The sequence below is a fragment of the Pseudochaenichthys georgianus genome, chromosome 21 (assembly GCF_902827115.2).
Source record: "Pseudochaenichthys georgianus chromosome 21, fPseGeo1.2, whole genome shotgun sequence".
NCBI classification, from domain to species: domain Eukaryota; kingdom Metazoa; phylum Chordata; class Actinopteri; order Perciformes; family Channichthyidae; genus Pseudochaenichthys; species Pseudochaenichthys georgianus.
This window is the reverse complement of record NC_047523.1, coordinates 27,311,738-27,329,894: the sequence shown is the minus strand read 5'-3', so window position 1 is coordinate 27,329,894 and position 18,157 is coordinate 27,311,738. Positions and strand designations below refer to the sequence as shown.

Genomic DNA, 18,157 nt, shown 5'->3' with positions numbered 1-18,157 from the left:
AAGCGTTGTTCCTAATGCTCAAAGATGCTTATCGTGCACATCAAATAGGCTTTTAAAGCACCATACCAAAATACAAAAGAAGCGCAACTAGTTTTAGAGAAAAATCAGTCAGATCTTTTTTTCAATGCATTTCTTTGACTTGTAGGTATCGGAAACAACTGTAATTATTTATTTACTATATGCTCACTGTTGGACGATTATTCCCAGAATTAAAATGATCGTGCTCATAGAAGTCGGATGTAGACAGTTGGCTTATGTACACAATTACAGAAGCTGCAAACACATTAAAGTGAAATAAATAATATTCTCTTTCCATAATTTTCTCTTATATTCTCAGATTTCTATTTGCTTTAGCATTAACCCACGTATGTACAGCATTGACAGTATGCAAAAGAGCAAGGTATGAATCATGATAGATTAGATGTTTAAAAAAATAAAGTACAGCACATTGGTTCTACTACCAAAAATATGATCGTGTTATTACGCAGATGAATAACACCACTATGTCATTTCGCTTGAGACAGTATTACATGTTATGTTTAAGTACAACACTGGTAGTGGTATGTATGTATATTCCATATTTTCATATTGTGCCTCATTGAGCTCCTTTAGCGAGACACTACAATATATAGGCTATATATTTTTTTTTGATACTCCAATTATTCCCTTCTCACTTTATCCGTACGGATTTCTGTCATTGCGCTGCGACAACACCTGCATTTCCCGTCTGGAGTTCACTCAAAGGCTTTCCTTATGTTATCTGAAGAACTGAATGTAATGGCAGTGGTAGGAACTATAGAAGAAAATATATCAAATGAAAGAAGAGGCGTACTGTGAAAGTACAGTTTCCCTCTTCCATTTCTGTTAATGATTCTGCCATAGAAACAGCATGCTTATTGTTATGTGGTTGCTATGGATCACTAGGGTGCAAAACATTCTGTACCAGATTTAAAATGTTTTTTTATTAATTCTTTCATTTGTGTTTTTTCTCTGCTCACCTCTGTCTCACAATGAGTCAAGAACATGAAGAGGATGAAGAACCAACACTTGACTCGCCAGGCGGATCACCTGAGATGGATTCGGCAACAAAACATGGACTTGAAAACACACAGAGGTTTGGAAAGAAATGCCTCAAATATAATTTAGTAACTGCATCGTGAACAGTAGATAAACTAAACACGGCAATCCTGAACAGAAAACAGAAATCTTGCTAACATGTGACGCCATTTAAGATGAGGAAAAGAGAAAATGTAGTTATACATTTAAACATGTTTCCACTGTCGGCCTTCTTTAAACATTAGGACTCCCATACAGTTATTGCAGGGAAGTTGTGTAGGGTTGTATCATATTCTGAAGGCACTTGAGTTATTGCTATGGCATCTTACCCCTGCATGTATTAGGCTTTCTTAAACTGATAATTAAGAACTGGTTCCAGCACGAGCTCACCTGAATATCTGACGATCCACGCATCTGACGGGAGAGTTGTCACCAGAATCAGCGCTGGCACACAGACTGACTGGAGACATGAGGAAGAGGAAAATCCAGGTACAATTTCTTCACATTTCATGCCAATTATGAATATCTGACCTTGGTTGGGAATGTCTGAGATGTATATAAATATATTTTGCATTTGCAGACTATAAATACTCCAACGTAGGAACATCACAAGCACCTCATAAGAATGTGGCGACTGCATCTGAGCAGGTAAGGTGCAGTAACCTCGAAGATTGTTTAAGGTGACAAACTCGCAATGAGGTATTCTTGCTCGTAAAATCCCTTTTCTCTCAACTTTAGTGATGATGTCCTTGACAAAGTAAAAGCTTTATAGGACAGATAGTAGAATAACTTTATGTCATTTAACTAACATTTGAAGGAGACTTTATAGAGACACCTTAGACAAATGATGTAATTAGCATATATGAAGTCTGTGTGTGTTTTAGAGAAATACTGACGTTTTCATAGCTTTGTCTTTACTTGTCACAGTGTGAGTTTGATCTTGTGAGAGATGATATGACATGGTATCAGGAGACATGGTTTTGATGTATTCATGAAGCTCAAGTTAAAGACCTCAAAGAAGTTAATACATTATGAAGTGTCTTTGTTTTTTCTCCTCAGAGCGTTCCTAAAAACATGAAGTCTGAGTTGGAGATATCCCCAGATAATGAAGTGTTGGATTCGTTCAGCGAAGGAACTCCCAGAGCTCCCGCAGCCTGCCAAGGAGAAACTGAGGCGTCTTTAACTAATCTGGACAAGGTATGGAGATACAAGGTATTTTCTCTTATCGCAGAAATACCAATTCATTTATGGAACATGCAATTAGTCTGCGTGTGTCTTGAATCAAAAACGTTCCCGTCATCGCTGTAGCTCGTTTCAAAACATGCCAGACTATAAAATGCTTTTTGAATACCTCATTAGCAGGAATATTTGGACGCTATGTATTTGTGACAAGTGTGTTTTTAAAAGAAAATGTGATTTAAGAAAAAACTGAAAATGCCTGTCCAATGATTTCTTTCAGATCTCATCCTCAAGTGGCTCAGACTCATCAGAGGAGAAGCTGCAGACTGTGCTGAACATTCGCTGCGAGCACTGCCAGCAGCCTGAGAAACCCCCAGCGACCAGCCATCAGATCGCCAACAGTGTCGACCCACGGGAGGTGAGAGAGAGCAGGCAGCTAACATTTGTTCATATGGTGACACGCTCATGTTAAATACAAACTGACAGAACTGGCAAAAAACGTGCTACTTTGCTCATGTTGCTAAATGAGGAGTTGCGTTTAGTGTCAACGTGTGCAGCTTGGACTTGTGATGATTATGGAAGCCATGCAAATGTGAATATTAGTTCTAGCTTTGCATCTAAATGTGAACGATAAACACATTGATGTTTTTCTTTTGTGACTAATGAACGGCAATACGAATGTCATTCCCCTTAGCCTCAGCTATATGTTGGGCTTTGTGCTAATTATAAAATGTTGGCATGCGAACAAACTAAGTTGTTCAATCAGTAGTTTTAGTTCCATATATTACATTTTTACTTCATAATAATTGAGGCGAAAATAATTCACACTAAATATATCATCTTTATATCTATAGAAAAATACATTTGAGTTTAGGAAGGTGGAAAGACAGTCTGCTACCAGAACTGTACAAAAGCATACAATACAATGTTAGGGTCTGAATGTCTCTACTTGAGCAACCTGATTAGTTAGAACTTTCTGTCTTTGTGGCAGGTCTTCTGCTGCGAGAAGGCACGGAATAGAGACCCGGCGATGCGGAAAGATCAAAGGTCAAGTTCAATCGTCCAATTCCACCATTGGATGCTTTTCAAATATAATTTCTTTGCCCTAAATCTCTGATGTTACATTTTCCTTGGCACACCGCAGGTTAAAGGGTGTGGAATATGAAAGCTCAGATCCTCAGACCCCTCAAGCAGGTAACACACTCCCACACACTCACACACACACACCATCTACAGGCAGACATATCATGCTGGTTCTTGTTCTAACATTCCCCGATATCTTTTACTACATTACAGAAAGCTAACAACAAATATGTGCCCCCCAACTCAATATACTCTCAGGTGATGCTGTGACCACCATGATGAAGGTGTTATTCCCTGAAATAGAATATATAGAAATCGAGGATTCTGGAAACACTTTCTCTTTCAATGGACAAAACGCTGGACGGCAGGTATACATAATGATATCAATGTGGAACGCCTTATTAAGCATAGACGCCTTCTCGGATTGTTAATGTTGAAATTGGTTCAACAGAGGACGTCACCCCTTGTGAAACACTACAGCAATGGTCAGATATTTATTGTGATTTTTCCTGATGGAACTGGGCATGTGTGGTATCCTTTAACCAGCAATTTACTGGCATGAGATCATACATACTGAGTGTCTGAATGTTTTTACCTTAATCATAATTGAAAGCTATCCATCAGGCAGGCTTGCTATTCTTGTATCTGCTGCCCAATCAGCTGACTGGTGCTGTGTGTTGGTCTTGGAGGACAAACATCCACGGCCTTGCATTCAGGCAGTTTTCACCACTGAAGGGCAGGCAACCTGTTATCACAACAATGGCTGTATTTGGTATGCCTGATTATTGAATCACTCATCATATATGTATATAGCCAACATAATTGTGTACAATCACCAGCTATCCATAGGAGCTCATTTAAGCTTTTATCCATTTGTATCAATAGAATTGGCAGAAATGACAACCTGTGTGGGTGAGAGGATTAAACCCTCTGAAAGGCTTAGCTAACGACCTGCTTCTCTTTCTCAGGGTGAATCTTTCTCCATGGGGAGGCACCTACTGCAGTGACACAGGTGGTTTGAAGAAACATTGGGACTGGCTGGACAAAGAGCAACATGTTCATGCTCCGCCCTACCGGACCCTCGCTCTGACACTGAGCCCTAACCTCAACATCCGCATCCAATCCCAGGAGCACATCTGCATCGCTTTCACCTCGGGGAAGCGGAGCATACAGCTAAATGTAGGGGCAAAATTGAAGGTAGGTTACCGTGGTATTAATATTCATGGGGAAATACTGAAAAGCTGAGGAAAAAGACCCCATTGTGTGACTTTTGGGCTTTACTTTATATTGCTGTCGCAGCTGAATCAAGGCAAAGGGCTAACGCTGCCGGGGCTCGACATGCTCCAGAGGTATCTGCAGCAGAAGAGTGCAGAGATCAACGCCCTGCTCCAGAACATCCAGTCCCTCATCCCCGATCAAAAGACTGTCAGTCCACGGAAGGTCAAGCCCCAGCCAAGCCTCATCTCACAGACGGAAAGACGGCAGCTGCCAATGAAACAGCAACAGTCTGCCAAGAAGACTCCTAAAGCAGACAATGGTCATTTGTGTGAAGTGACTCAAACTGTACTATTCACATCATTTGATTTCAAGTGCTTCCAATAAAACCAAAAAACATCATTAACCTTTTTCTTTTTTTTTTTAATCAGAATATTCATAAATAGTTTAACTGTACACGTCATTTTACATGGGACACACCAAAGTAAATGCCACATTGTTAGAATATGTTTTACTTTTGTTAACTTGTCGAAGACCACCATGAAACACAACCCACAAATCATACAGTACACAGTGCAAAACTGCAAAGGTGCATTATTTTTGCAAAAATAAAAGCATATTAGTTTTAATCAACCTATGTATAAAAAGGAAAAAGTATAAAACATAAGATTTCATTGTATTTTTTTACATATTTGCAACAGAATAACAAAAACATTCAGGAGAGAAACGTGGAAGAGACTTTAAGAAAACGCCCGTAAAGATCAGCTGAGTGGACTCCGCTATGATCAGAGAGGAAACCTATAGCGTCCTACATCAGACCAGCGAGTTCGACTGAATGATACAAAGGCTGTTGCATTTTAAAATAGAGGAATAAAATATTGTGCTGCTTTTTTTTCTCATTATCCTTCCAAACCTATTGAGGGAATCCAGGCATCTGAAGCCCCTTTACTGGCCCTTAGCTACCAGGCTGAAGAACAACCCTTTAGTGCCTCCTTTTGTACACTTAAAGTGTCCTTGTCTGAACACTCAACGCAATTCAACCCCCCCAGCCCTCACATAGTGTGCAAATTGGTTTTATCCAGAACAATTTGGTGTTAAGAGAGACACAACTGCGGTCATGAATCCACCCTTGTCAAATAATGGATTTCTCCTACATGAAAACAACCCTAACCACAACACCAGATTTGATTTAAGTTGAGCAAAATCATCATTACCCAAATAATACCCTCCACTTCCTAGTTATGGACTTCAAGAAGAATACCTGAACCTCCACATACGTGTAGCTACTTGAGCCTCCGTCGAAGAATCTTTGGCCTTGTGCAGGTATTTTCTCTTTCAGTTCACCGCTCCCAGTCCAGGTTACAGTCTCTGTTCATCGGCAGCGTCACATCTCCTGGTCATGGTTGGAGTTGCAACATCCCATGGCTACTCTATCCAGACGGTGTTTCCAAACTTGGACGTTACTTCTTCACAGACAGCAGTAGGTTAATCTGAAAGAGAGGCGTAAAAAAAATGATGTGTTCACCGTGACTTAGCTGGGATACGTTATCTACCGTTTGCCCACTTAAGTTGCTCTCAGCAGTTTTTGGAACTTGCAGCAGTATTATTAAAACTATGCGAGGTGCCCTTGGGCTGTGACAATCCCAGTGCTGTACCTGCTCCATCGATGGACACGCGATGATTTGTAGGTCTTCTCCGCTGTATTCCTCCTGAAGCGAGGCATGCAGTCTTTGGAATACCTGCTGGATGTTAGTCTGTGGGAAAAAGCCATCATATTACTGAGTGCTGGAGGAAAATTAATACAACATTTCCATCTGGCCTATGTCCCCTCACTATCTTGTTTCCATGTCAACGGCAGAATTGTGTTACCCTCTCATTCAGCTTCACCTGGCACCTTGATGAACAGTACACAGGCGGCACACAGATTTCTCTATTAGAGTTCAATCCCGCTGATCATTTATAGCTAAAGGCACAATCTCAAGTCAGATTTAAACAAAAGGGTCGGTCCAAGAGTAACATCAAGATTCTCATCTTTACCTTGACATATAACTGATTGAAAGAGCTCTAACTACAGTTACTTGCTGAAGTATAAATATTAGTCACGATGATTTATGGTGCTATGAGAGGTTTGTTTACATGTCTGCACATACCAATGCACAACAGACCTATACTATTCAGTTTAATTGGAATAGCCTCTAATTTACATATTTTCAGAAAATTACTTATTAGACCAGTGACTCAAGCGCATGGTATTTCTGTTTTGAAACCACCACATGAAACTAAATTAATTACATATTCTGAGCTGTAACACTTTTAAAGAAACATGCTACATCTTAGCGTTTCCGCCACCTACCCGGACAGGCTTGAAAAGGATGAACTCCGTGTCTCTATTGGATAAGTACAAGGACATGCTCTGTAAAGTGCTTGGCAGCTTGCTCTTCATCACCCGGTAGGTAGCCATCACTATATCGTTGATCTTTGCTGAAAAGAGGGAAGGGAAAAAAAGGTATAAGGAAAAGCAGAAAAAACATTGACATGCCCTCTAGCATGCGCTATACACGTTTTGATGAATTACAGTATGATGCCAGTGGCATTCCCTGAGACAAATCTTACCTGGCTGTGCCCAAGGTTGCTGAGACAGGCTGTACGTGGGACCACCTTGGATGGCCATCGTTTTCAGAGCTGCGACCTGAGTGCACACACAGCCAAAACAGAACAATTTGAAAAGACTTCATTTGTACTGGTGCCGCTATAAGCTATACAAACAAGCACAACAAGCTGGGACTCCATTCTGGCAACTTCAATTCAGTTTTCAATTCGACAAAGAGCTGTATTTACTTAAATAATTATAGATAAGAGTGGGTGGAAGCCATAAAGCAACCAACAATTGCAGCACAAATACTGCATAGAAAGATTCCAGAGCACAATACATGATTGAAAACACATGCATATTTACACACAGTAATAACTAGCATTATAATTAAATATCCTGGATGAAAAACAGCAATGTTGTCTCGAGTTTGCAAGAACGCTATGAGACCTTCAGTGAAGAGTAAATGTGAATTTCCCTTTTTTCAAAAAAAGGTTTTTAAGGTGAAAACTAATGCATGAAGGTCAGGATGAGCTTTGGCTGCCTGAGGCTAAGTCTGCCTTCTAAGTGCTCCAACTGTTACCTTGGTAAGGAACTCCTCAAGGTTCCCCACAAAGATCTGAGTCTGCTGCTGGATGAACTGCTCGCAGCTGAACTTCAGGTGTCGGTCCACATCCTTCTTGGAGTCAATGTAGTGCTCCTTTATCTCTGGCGTTCCCTGAAGGCCACACAGACGGAGGCGTTAGCACTGTCAAGCGGAGAATTGTCTAAGTACATTACGTTTATGGTAGGTTAAATAAAATGGAAGAAAAAAATAAAAACACTACCTCCAGCAGGAATTCAAGTATGGCGTTGTGACTGTTAAATCTGAAGAATTTGGGAACAGCCTTAGGGTTGAGGATTTTGAAGGCAGCATCTTCACACAAAGCAAAGAGATTAAATCAGCGCTGGTGTAGCATTAGAGTGCCCTCTAGTGCTCCAAATCTAATATGACCTTGACTGAGATGAGGGTGATACGAGGAGCGGATGTGCCCTGTGAGCCGTCGGTTAATGTTCATTATGGTGTTGGATTGCACTGTACTTTCCACATTAATTGTTGCCACTGGTGCATGTGATGGGCACAAGTTGCTTAATGAGCATGAGAATGTAATGACTAGCTTTATGGAGCTGAACACCAATGTTCCCGCCATCTTTAATTATCTTACCTCGCGTTTTCTTCAGGTCCAGTGAGATTTCCTTGATGGCAAAATCGGTGTGAAACGGGGCAATCTGTTCACGCACTATCAGCAGGTGCTTGATCAGGAAAAGTTGCCCATCTATTTGCGTCTACAGAAAGTGATAGCACAGTGTTAAATCCACACTGCAGGCTGCCAACACAAAAGGGCATCTGCCGACTATCCAAGCTACACAAAAAAACAAAAAGCACCATCTCAGAGACGATAAGGGAATATGTCTAATGATAACCATAGCTAGAAAGGGACATATCACTGTGGTGGAAAAGGCAGCTGAATCATTAATTGGTCAGTTAAAACATTGGGAGTAAGACATCATCAACATGGGGTAGGAAAACATCCTCTGAGATTGATGTTGCCGCTTTAATTTGAAGTGTTAGGTTGAAACGGGCCAGTTAGCACAGAGAGACAGCAAATGTGAAGGTGAGAGAAGCCCATAAATAAAAGATGGTCTGCTGAATACTCTGTAGAGCATAATAAAGCATCCATTAAAATAAACTTTACATGACATCCCAGCTGCTTTAGTTAAGGAGTCTGCAGCCAGAAGGAATTGTAATAACAGAGCACATTTTATCTTAAGAGGGAACTGATCGTATTAATTTCAACGTCAAAAGAAAAGCACATTTCTAGCTATTTTTAGAATTATAATAATCTAAAAAATGCAAAACCACACTGTACTCTTAAGAATGTGTGCCAACCTTGTTTTTAAGGATGATATCTGAAGCTTTAAGCAGCGACTGGATGCAGGCAGATAAGGCTTCTTGAGATAAACCCTGGAAGACTGCTCTCTGGAAAAAGACCAATCACAGACAGAAACTCAGGAATAAGAAACACAAACTAAAATATATACCAAAAATCCTGCCATATTTTAGGATAGAACACTATAAATCAGCAACGAAAAAGAAAGATGACTCACATCTATACATCTGTAGAGCTTGGACAGACAGACCAGCGTTCGCCTGACAGTGGGGTACCACATGCCGTGCAGATCAGCAGGAGAGATAGATGACTGCAGGCGCGATGCTTCGACATTCCCTGCATTCATGGAACAAAAGGATGAAGTGCGGGAAACAATAACACCAATTGTTGTAGAATGTATAAAAAGGGAGGGTCACAGTCTGAAAAAACAGACCAGCATTACTGTTTCTTCTGCCATCAGGACTCTCAAGCTGAACATCAGAAAACATGGCCTCTTGTGACATCTGCTTCATCTGCTCTTCCTTCAAGCTCTGAGCTATTCTCTATTGGGTGACAGAAAGGGACAAACATGATTTAAAAAGATAAAAAGCGTTTGATTCTTCCTTTTCTATCAACAAGTTTTAAAGTTAAAAAACAACAATTCTAGCAGCAGAAACGATGATTTGGAAGGACAGAAATCCTGGACGTTTCAAATAAGGAAAACTGTGCCAATATAAGACATTTAAGAGATGTTAAATATGGGTTTGGAAGATATTAAATAACAAGTACAGATATTCACAAGACTAAAGACTTTAAGGCCCTTCATCTGCACAATGCATTATCATTTGGTAAAAGATGTTGTTGGTAAAGTTGTTTTTTTTCCTTTCTTGACATACATCGAGTAAAATAAAACATTGCTATGACAACAATAAAAGAAATATTTGCATATTTATTTATATGTGCAGCAATTCCCAAGCCTGATAAAGCTCACATTTACAGTAAATTCAACTTAAAACATTTAGCCAATAATAATACATTAAATGTATATAGCACTTTTCCTGGTGCTCAAAGCGCTCAAAGGGATACAAATTAAAATAATCTTAGGCTCTGGGAACTTTTCACAGGCATTATTCACTGATTTTCGCATTTCATAAACAACACGATCAACCCAAAAATACTGCATATATTAACAACTAATTAAAATATTTAGAAGTCGCAGCCATAATTAAATCCATGCTGCGTTAAGCCGGTGGAGTATAAACTAAACTGATTAAAATTAATGGAGGTTTTGTGTCTAAAGATTCTACAAAACAACATCCCTTCAAAGCTCAACAGACTCACCTCCATCATCTCCAGTTTGTCGGGGTAGGCCAGATCCCCCGGAGCCGGGTTGTAGCCGGTGATATCAGTCTGGATATAAATGTGGGTCCGGTACACCAGCCTCTCCTGGACATCCTCCAGCATCTGCTTCACTAATCCATCAAAGGATCCCAGCTGAGAGGCTACATAAAAGAGGTGACAGGTCACTTTACAGTTCAACCCACTTTAATATGTGTCTTTTAGTCCTTTAAAACATCAGATTAAAGTTATACGAGGGTCTGTGATGTGATGGGAAATCAGAAAGCAAGGTACTGCCCCAGGAAGTCTTTGTTTAAAAAAAAAAAAAAGTAGAAGAGTGTTTACTTTCACTGGAGCTTGTGTTCGCTACGGCTCTGAAGTCTCTACATTAAATATTTAATTACTGAAAGCAGCCGGCTAATTTAGCTTCGACCAAAGACTGGAAACTGAGGAAAAAGCTAACCTGGCACAATATCAGCCTATTAGGGCCTCTAAAGCTTACTTATTTAAAGTGTGTATCACAGGGACTCTGGTTACAGTGCTACCATACAGACGTAACCTCCCAGATTTGATTAGGACCCTGGAACATTTGTTGAGAGTCATAAACCTCCCTCTCCCGCTCCTTCATTTCTAAAAGTGAGTACTGTGGTCTGTCAAAAAACGGAAAAAACGCCCAAGAAATTAATCTTATAAAAACGTGTTTAATCCATCAAGCACTTTAATGTTTGCACACATTTTACATAATGACGATTCCAAGGAAAAAAATCCTTTTATTAAAAGTTGAGATTGCCCAAACTTTTCTTCGCTAATATTTCAGTCCAGACTCCAACCGAGCTCCATCCCTGTAACTCAGAAATTACCTCCCCTGTGTGACAAGTGAGATGCTTTGAGGAGAACAAAAGCTCTGACCTACCGTTGTTATGAACATGGTCTTCAAGCATCTCATTCTTGAGGATACTGCAGAGCTCAGACAGGGTTTCCAGGTGGATGATGTGGATGATGAGAGGCCGCAGGACATCATACAGGGACAGACATAACTTCTCCAGCAGCTCGCTGTCAGACATTAAACAACATTTAATTGCTTTGTACAGCTGAGAGGAGTCTGAAATTACACTTCCTGCTCATTTCATGCTCAGACATTCTCTTCAAGTTAAGAAAGAAAGAAAGAAATACGCAAACTGTTAAATCGTTTACCCATAAATGGAAATACATGCTGTGTAAATTGTTATTCAAGCGCTTATCATATCAAACCAAACTTGGAATGGCGTTCACGCATTTTGAATTGTCACGCCTTAAACCAACAAGTGCTGCCTGCATGCGTGATGCAAAACCATGGCTCGCTCCGTGTGTGTTCGCTTATCACGGAACCAAAGAGGCGGGAGGTACTCACTCCAGTGCAGGTGTAGGCTTAGAGAAGAACTCGTTGTACAGTTGGTGTTCGTCCTGGCAGACATGAACCATAAAGGCACAGCCACTGCGAACCTGTACAAACACACAAAATGATCGCTTACTGCAGTGACTCCCGATACCGGGGCTCCACTTCAAACAAGCGAGTGAAATCCTATCACATAAATAATGCAGGCTCACATTACAGCAATGATTAACAAGATGCGTAACCTTTCAAGTTTCATCAAAAGGAATATCCCGGACAGGTGCTGCCGCTATTATGACATTCGTTGTATGAAATTCTGACCTTTAAATGATAGCATCCCCATCAAGCCAATTAGTGAAAAGTTTGAAATGCCACAGCAGCGTCAAAACACATACGTCTGCTGCCAAAATGATCTTTGAAGTATGAGTTACAATTCAAAGATTGAACTTCAAACTACAGCAGTGTGCTTACTAGAGGTCAGTGACATGTTTGAACAGTTAAGGAACTGCCACTGCTTTATAGATGAGGTATTACAGAGTATATAAACAACACTCTGCACTTTAATTCAACAAATTAGGAGTACGATTTGGGTGCCTGCTGTGCAATGTATCGTGTGCACAGCTATGTATGCACCACACAATCCAAGAAAACATTCCTGAGGGAGCATAGTGGGCCTTTTTTTGCAAGCGAAAATGTTACCTTCATATATCATAAAGATCAGTCGTGCTTTGAACCCGTCATGCCTTACCAGAGCGCAGTGGTCTTTGCTGTTTTGCTTGGTCAGGTCAGTAATGGTGGATGTAATGCTGGGACTGAGGAGCAGGTCTCTCTGGTCCAGGTAGCACTGGTGGATTTCATCTAGGAGCTGATGGTATCTGTCCACATCAATATAAAGGAAAGATGGGTCGATTTGGCACCAAAAACAAATATACAACCGGAATAATGCCCGTTTATTCTGGAGAGATGCTACCACTCACTCTGGGATCTTCTCTGCTCGTTGTTCTATCTGTTCAATCAGAGACTGAAAGAAGAAAAAAGCATCAATCAATGTTTTATTACAGACAAAATGATATGTGTAAGTTCAGTGGATAAAACAACTTACCCTGACTTTTGGTGCAGCTGCTCTATACCTAACATAGTAAAGAGTAAAGGCACTGTCTGCGTTGGTCAAGCCCATTGAGTCCTGGGGGAGAGAAATATAATATCAAGTGTTGACATTAGACTCTCCACTTATGGTATGAATGCCTCTTATTTTTGACTTTGTAGGAGAAGGAAACGTACCCTTTTGGTTAACTGGCTGGTGAGATTCTGCATAGTGTTTACAATGTGGATCTTCATGAAGTGCATAGCTTTGGAAAGACATTGTTTAAACTTGGCCAAATAAACCGGATAGTCCTTGAAGTTGGGCTGCATGAACAGAGATAACAACTGTTAGACGGCTGTTATTGTGATCACATAACGTAGATTGCGATGCATGAGTCATATAGTTATGCTAAGTAAACAATGTGTTGTCAGTGACTTGATTTACATTTCCCACTTATATAAATAATGCATTAATTACACAGAAGGCATTTGAAAAATAATTACTGCACTTTTTTAAGAACATATATTTAGTAGCTGATTATTACATTGCTGGTATTTAAATGAGATTTGTAAAAGCAGGATAGGAATGTTGTCAAGCTACTTACATTTGAAGAAACATATTCAATGCAGTCATCCAATTTGGACAGCATTGGTATAAAGCCTTCACTATTTACAGACAATGTTGGCGAGTTCAGTTTCTGCAAAAAGACAAAGAAATATCGAGTTGTAACGTAATTACAAACAGTTACAATTATAAACTTCAAAAACTATAATCAAAATGTGTTATTTCATGGGTTTTTAAGCTCAAGCCAAAGTATTTATAAAGTAATTAAACATTTTAGAAAAAATAACATAAGATATGTTGCTGACATCCAAAAAAAATGTTTTAATGTGGGGAAACAACTGCTGATCTTTAATAATAATAATTTGGTTAACATGTAATCATTACTTGTTATGTACATCATCTACAATGCATACATGTTTTTACCAAATGTTACAAAATGTCAAATAAAAACACAAAAACCAGCATACCGTGTTTATGTTTTCTAACTCATTAAAGTATGAGAGTTTCTGCTGTATGCTTTCCGCCAGGTCGACAAGTTCTGACTGCAAAGAGAGAAAACAACAAACCACAGTTTACACAAAACAAAATGACAGTTTCATTTCAGCTCAAGCTCTTCCAGAGGTCCAATTGATATACATTTGTGAACATAAGCAGCTGTTTGTGGGAAGAAATTGAATCCTGCAGCTCCGATAAGAAATGAAATATGCCACAGAAAGAATGAGCAGCTGAGGTTTTTGGAGCTGTAGAATGCTTGCCAGCTATCTTATATTCAGACAAGCTTACAACTATGTCACACTGTCTGAACCAGATAGTGTACTGCATTCCTGGGTCATCTCCAATGACTACTTTGAGTGTTATCATAGTTGTTTTTACATGATTGCGAACAGCTCCATAGTCCAAATCATTGAGAAAGCTAATTCTGAAGCTTCTTGGTTTGGAGTGATTTTATGCTTTCAAATAATATGCTGCTATGACATGATGCTATGGACCAGTGGTTCCCAACCTTTTTTCCCAAGAGCCCCCCCAAATGACTCCTGTTGGGCCCCCCCCCCCTACTTTTATGTGGATTCAAAAGTCGTAAATAATCTACAAAATGGAGGAGACCAATCTGATCGGAGTAACTGTGACAAATAATCCAACTGAAACCGGCATGGACAATGACTGTTTTAAAAATGCGCTTATCCAGAAAAGCCTGGTTTGGACACTTTACGGGCAGAAGAAACATTTCTATTAAAGAAAGAATTATACATTTCTGTATATTTCTTTATATGCCTATAATAGCTACTAACTTGAATTTTTCTTCAAATTAATTAATAAATTATTTTTTATATTTTATTGTAATATAGACTAGAGACAAGGCTTTTAGTGACAATCATTTATTGCGCTACAATTATGTACAAAATAAATAATATTTGGCCTCAAATCATCTGAGCCCTGGTTCCCCCCCTGCGATCGTTGGCGCCCTCCCAAGGGGGGCGTGCCCCTCAGGTTGGGAACCACTGCTATGGACAATCTTGCACTAATGAATGTTCCCAAAGATATTGAAGTGACTGTTATTTTGTATATATTGATTGTTGTGTTTTTATCTTAAAGGTAGGGTAGGGAAAGAATGGAGAAACCAGCTCGAGTGCGCTAGAATTTGAAAGTACGCAGCCGAAAAAGATCTGCCCCTTCCTTTAGACTTCCTTACAGAGCCCCTCCTCCAACACACACGAACGCGCACATGACCAATGAGGGCACGAGATAAGTGTGTGCACAGATGGGAGGCTGACAGGCAGGTAGGCCATCCAGTTATTTTAGCCGGGCCGGTGAAAATGATTGGTTATGCTTTTTACATCGCCACGGCTTCCACAGATGACATTTGTTTATGTATTTATTGTCAAAGCATTTAATTTATTCATTGCTATCGGGATGTTAAGAGCATTCCATGGAATATAACAAAAAGTGTTTCTGAAGTGAATTACCTACCCTACTTTTAATGTGTGCATATGTATACATGTGTCTATTGATTGTGTATATATATATAGGATATACATATTTTATACATATTGGTATTGTTGTATTCGGGATTGTGGGAAACGGTATTCCAATCTCTCTGTCTGTACCATGGTCTGTACACGCAAACTGAAAGATTGATAATAAAGTTAACTTTGACTAAATACCCAGCATGTGCTGTATTTCAGGAAAAATACATTCAGTGAAATTAGAATTTAAACCTATTATAGCTTTTAGGAATCTGCTGTGTGGCTTTTAGAGAGCAGCGTGCAGCTTACCTGCTCTTTCAGGAGCTGTTCACAGGCTTCGTGCAGGGTGCCAGTCTTATTGGACACAAACAGATACTGTTTCTGAAGAGAGTCCAAGTGCTCCAGGGCGGCACTCACATCTTTCAGAATAGCATCGCATTGTTCCTGGTAGCAGTTTAGATCATCTCTTGTTTTCCTGAAGGTGAAGCAGAATTATTATTGTTGCGCTTACAAATAGAAAACAATGATGCTTCTTGTTTGCAAAGCATTTAGATAAAAGTATTAACAGAAAAGTTGATGTACTGTTGTTGAAAGTGTTTCACTAGCTGTCAAAGGCAAAATACTGGCTTTGTTGTCAACAATGTAGGTGTGGCCGGTAATGCAGAGTAAGAGTGTAACCAATAGGGCAGCATAGTAGCAGATTATGTATGGATGTTGTTAATTTGATCGTAATCTGATGCCCTGAGATTTGAAACACCTCGTGCAACTTTCTTAAAACAAAATGAATATGTCTGTAGATATTTCTGTCACTGAATTATGTCAAGCTAGCCTTCGCGGCATTCCAATGTAGAGCATTGAGTTTGCTTGACATGAAGTACTTATAATAGTAAAGAACACAGTTTTGCCTTGTGCAAGTGAGTTGGTTCTGCATAATCCTTTCAAGAAGTGTGTTGTTAAGACAGTCCTCCCCTAAACACATGTACAGTAAATACATTCAGAACACTGTAGAAAGGGTAAAGCACTTTTATTCACCTGTATTTTGCGTTCTCATCCTGCTCCATGTTTGCCTGTAACTTGGCAAACCAAGAAAAAAACTGCAACACACAAATTGGCACTGTATTAACAACATGTATCTTACTGTGATAGTGTATGTCTGATTCTCTACAGTACTGCTTCCTGCTGGCAATGACAGTCACCTGTTGTGCAGTGTCTATCCTGTCATTCTCCATGTCCAGCATCTGGAAACCCTTGAGCAGGACGTCCTCTGTTGACTGGGGAATAGTCGCTGTGAAGGGGGACTGCAAGGACCGCGACGAGAGGCTGCACAAATCCTCGATGGGAAGCTGCAAAACAAAGCAAAGCTCTCTGTTTTTAAACCTACCCAAGCTGCCTCCTCATGAAGCTAGCTGGGTGGCTTGACGTGGCGGAGTAAGCATGCTAGTTAGCCCACAAGCTAACATCCCGTGATATATGAAGGGTAACATCATGTTTACATGGCACAGAGCTGAGCTAAATTCACAAAGAGGCAACTTCTGGTGTCATTTAACCTCACTGACTTTAAGAAAGTAAGTTAGCAACCTCTGTTAGCATGCTAGCTGGCTCAGGAATCACACTTACCTCTGCCGGGACAGAGAGCGTTTCTGCGGCGGCTCGGATCTCCAGGACAGCGTCCATTTGTTTCTCCGTGAGGGGAGCCATGGCATCGGTCCGTCGATCCCATAATGACAGTTTCTCCCGGGTGTCTTTTTCTGTTAAATCCAAGAGGGACTGATCTGTGGACGCCATCGTCACTTCGTACAGCAACAACGTCAGCAGCGGCGAGCAGGTACTTCCTGTTCCGGGAGGGGGCGGGGCTTGGTAAGGTGCCCGATGTCATGCAGCTACTGGGAATTTAATATCATCTCAAAACTATAGATCGAGCTTGTATGATTCTTTTGAACAATTCTTTAGCTGAATATTGTATTCGTAAAAAGACAACCCCCTTTAATAGATTTAACCCGTTTGGGACTCACTTTGAATATTAGGTATGATGTTATTAGAGGACAAAAGTGTGTCAAAAAAACTGGAATAAAAAAAAATCTACTAATATAGTAATATACATTTTCCACTTTCAATATGTAACATATGTTAACAAACAAAGGTATTTCTCATAAATGCCTACCCCTTGTACTGTTGTTTTTTTCTGAAGAAATTTTCCAAAAATAATTGATTTATCTATTCATATTATTTGTATACTATAAAATGTATTTACTGCAACTTTTATCATGACTAACTGAAACATCTATGCTAAATGTAGTAATGCTGTTAAATCCTCTCAAAAAACTTGAAAAAGTACTGTGCCTTTCTTTACGTTTATGCATATAACATGTTTGTTTTTAATGCTAGCATATACATATGTGTTTGTTTTATTTTATTTCATTGTGTCTTGATATTTACATGTGTTTTATTGTGTCTATTGTTTTCTTTTGTTCTGTAAGTATGTAAACTGTTAAACGTGTGTTATATTACAACATTCAAATCAAATAAGTCACTTTATAATAAACCGTCCATAACTGAAATAATTTAGCAGGGTTATATTTTAAAACATTAATAAAAGATAGATAAACGATGTGTGTTGTAATATTATTTAATAATTATGTATTAAAACTCCATATAAGTAGCCTATCTTAATAAGTGATTCACTTCACATTAGTCTTATTCCTGACCAAGAAGCAATTGTATCTTCAGTTCCCTTGAGTGTATAATATGCCTCATATAGCCTATCACTGGATGTTAAACCCCAAGCGGGGACCCTGTTTTTTT

The 18,157-nt window shown here is 39.6% G+C and overlaps 2 protein-coding genes across 3 annotated transcripts; one reads left to right on the top strand and one right to left on the bottom strand.

Moving 5' to 3' along the window:
- Positions 1 to 998: 998 nt before the first annotated feature.
- Positions 999 to 4,935, top strand: LOC117466876 (glutamate-rich protein 6-like). Its single transcript, XM_034110364.2, has 12 exons — positions 999 to 1,114; positions 1,436 to 1,545; positions 1,637 to 1,704; positions 2,116 to 2,253; positions 2,516 to 2,653; positions 3,227 to 3,282; positions 3,380 to 3,429; positions 3,577 to 3,686; positions 3,770 to 3,849; positions 3,932 to 4,090; positions 4,287 to 4,515; positions 4,618 to 4,935. Exons 1-12 carry the CDS (start codon positions 1,011 to 1,013, stop codon positions 4,918 to 4,920), a joined length of 1,545 nt encoding a protein of 514 aa, XP_033966255.1. The 5' UTR covers positions 999 to 1,010; the 3' UTR covers positions 4,921 to 4,935.
- Positions 4,936 to 4,956: 21 nt separating this feature from the next.
- Positions 4,957 to 17,168, bottom strand: cog3 (component of oligomeric golgi complex 3). Of its 2 annotated transcripts, none has more exons than XM_034110361.1 (23): positions 16,973 to 17,168; positions 16,552 to 16,698; positions 16,388 to 16,449; positions 15,665 to 15,830; positions 13,859 to 13,933; positions 13,432 to 13,524; positions 13,025 to 13,150; positions 12,846 to 12,926; positions 12,721 to 12,764; positions 12,492 to 12,618; positions 11,762 to 11,853; positions 11,285 to 11,424; positions 10,375 to 10,535; positions 9,488 to 9,596; positions 9,272 to 9,390; positions 9,054 to 9,143; positions 8,329 to 8,449; positions 7,951 to 8,039; positions 7,707 to 7,841; positions 7,147 to 7,222; positions 6,887 to 7,014; positions 6,189 to 6,287; positions 4,957 to 6,023 (listed from the first exon to the last, which is right to left on the bottom strand). In XM_034110361.1, the coding sequence occupies exons 1-23, from the start codon at positions 17,138 to 17,140 to the stop codon at positions 5,994 to 5,996; spliced, it is 2,478 nt and encodes an 825-aa protein (XP_033966252.1). In that variant the 5' UTR covers positions 17,141 to 17,168; the 3' UTR covers positions 4,957 to 5,993. The 2 variants fall into 2 exon arrangements, with proteins under 2 accessions (XP_033966252.1, XP_033966253.1); XM_034110362.1 differs by having other exon boundaries at positions 9,497 to 9,596.
- Positions 17,169 to 18,157: the final 989 nt, after the last annotated feature.

What these genes read in the sequence shown, in the direction of transcription:
- LOC117466876 (XM_034110364.2), top strand. Translation starts at nt 1,011, where the DNA reads ATGAGTCAAGAACATGAAGAGGATGAAGAACCAACACTTGACTCGCCA. An exon ending in TGGCGACTGCATCTGAGCAG is followed by an intron (nt 1,705 to 2,115) that starts GTAAGGTGCAGT and finishes TTTTCTCCTCAG; the next exon opens with AGCGTTCCTAAAAACATGAA. An exon ending in CACAACAATGGCTGTATTTG is followed by an intron (nt 4,091 to 4,286) that starts GTATGCCTGATT and finishes TCTCTTTCTCAG; the next exon opens with GGTGAATCTTTCTCCATGGG.
- cog3 (XM_034110361.1), bottom strand. Translation starts at nt 17,140, where the DNA reads ATGGCGTCCACAGATCAGTCCCTCTTGGATTTAACAGAAAAAGACACC. An exon ending in GGATAGACACTGCACAACAG is followed by an intron (nt 16,450 to 16,551) that starts GTGACTGTCATT and finishes TGTGTGTTGCAG; the next exon opens with TTTTTTTCTTGGTTTGCCAA. An exon ending in AACAGCTCCTGAAAGAGCAG is followed by an intron (nt 13,934 to 15,664) that starts GTAAGCTGCACG and finishes CTCTCTTTGCAG; the next exon opens with TCAGAACTTGTCGACCTGGC.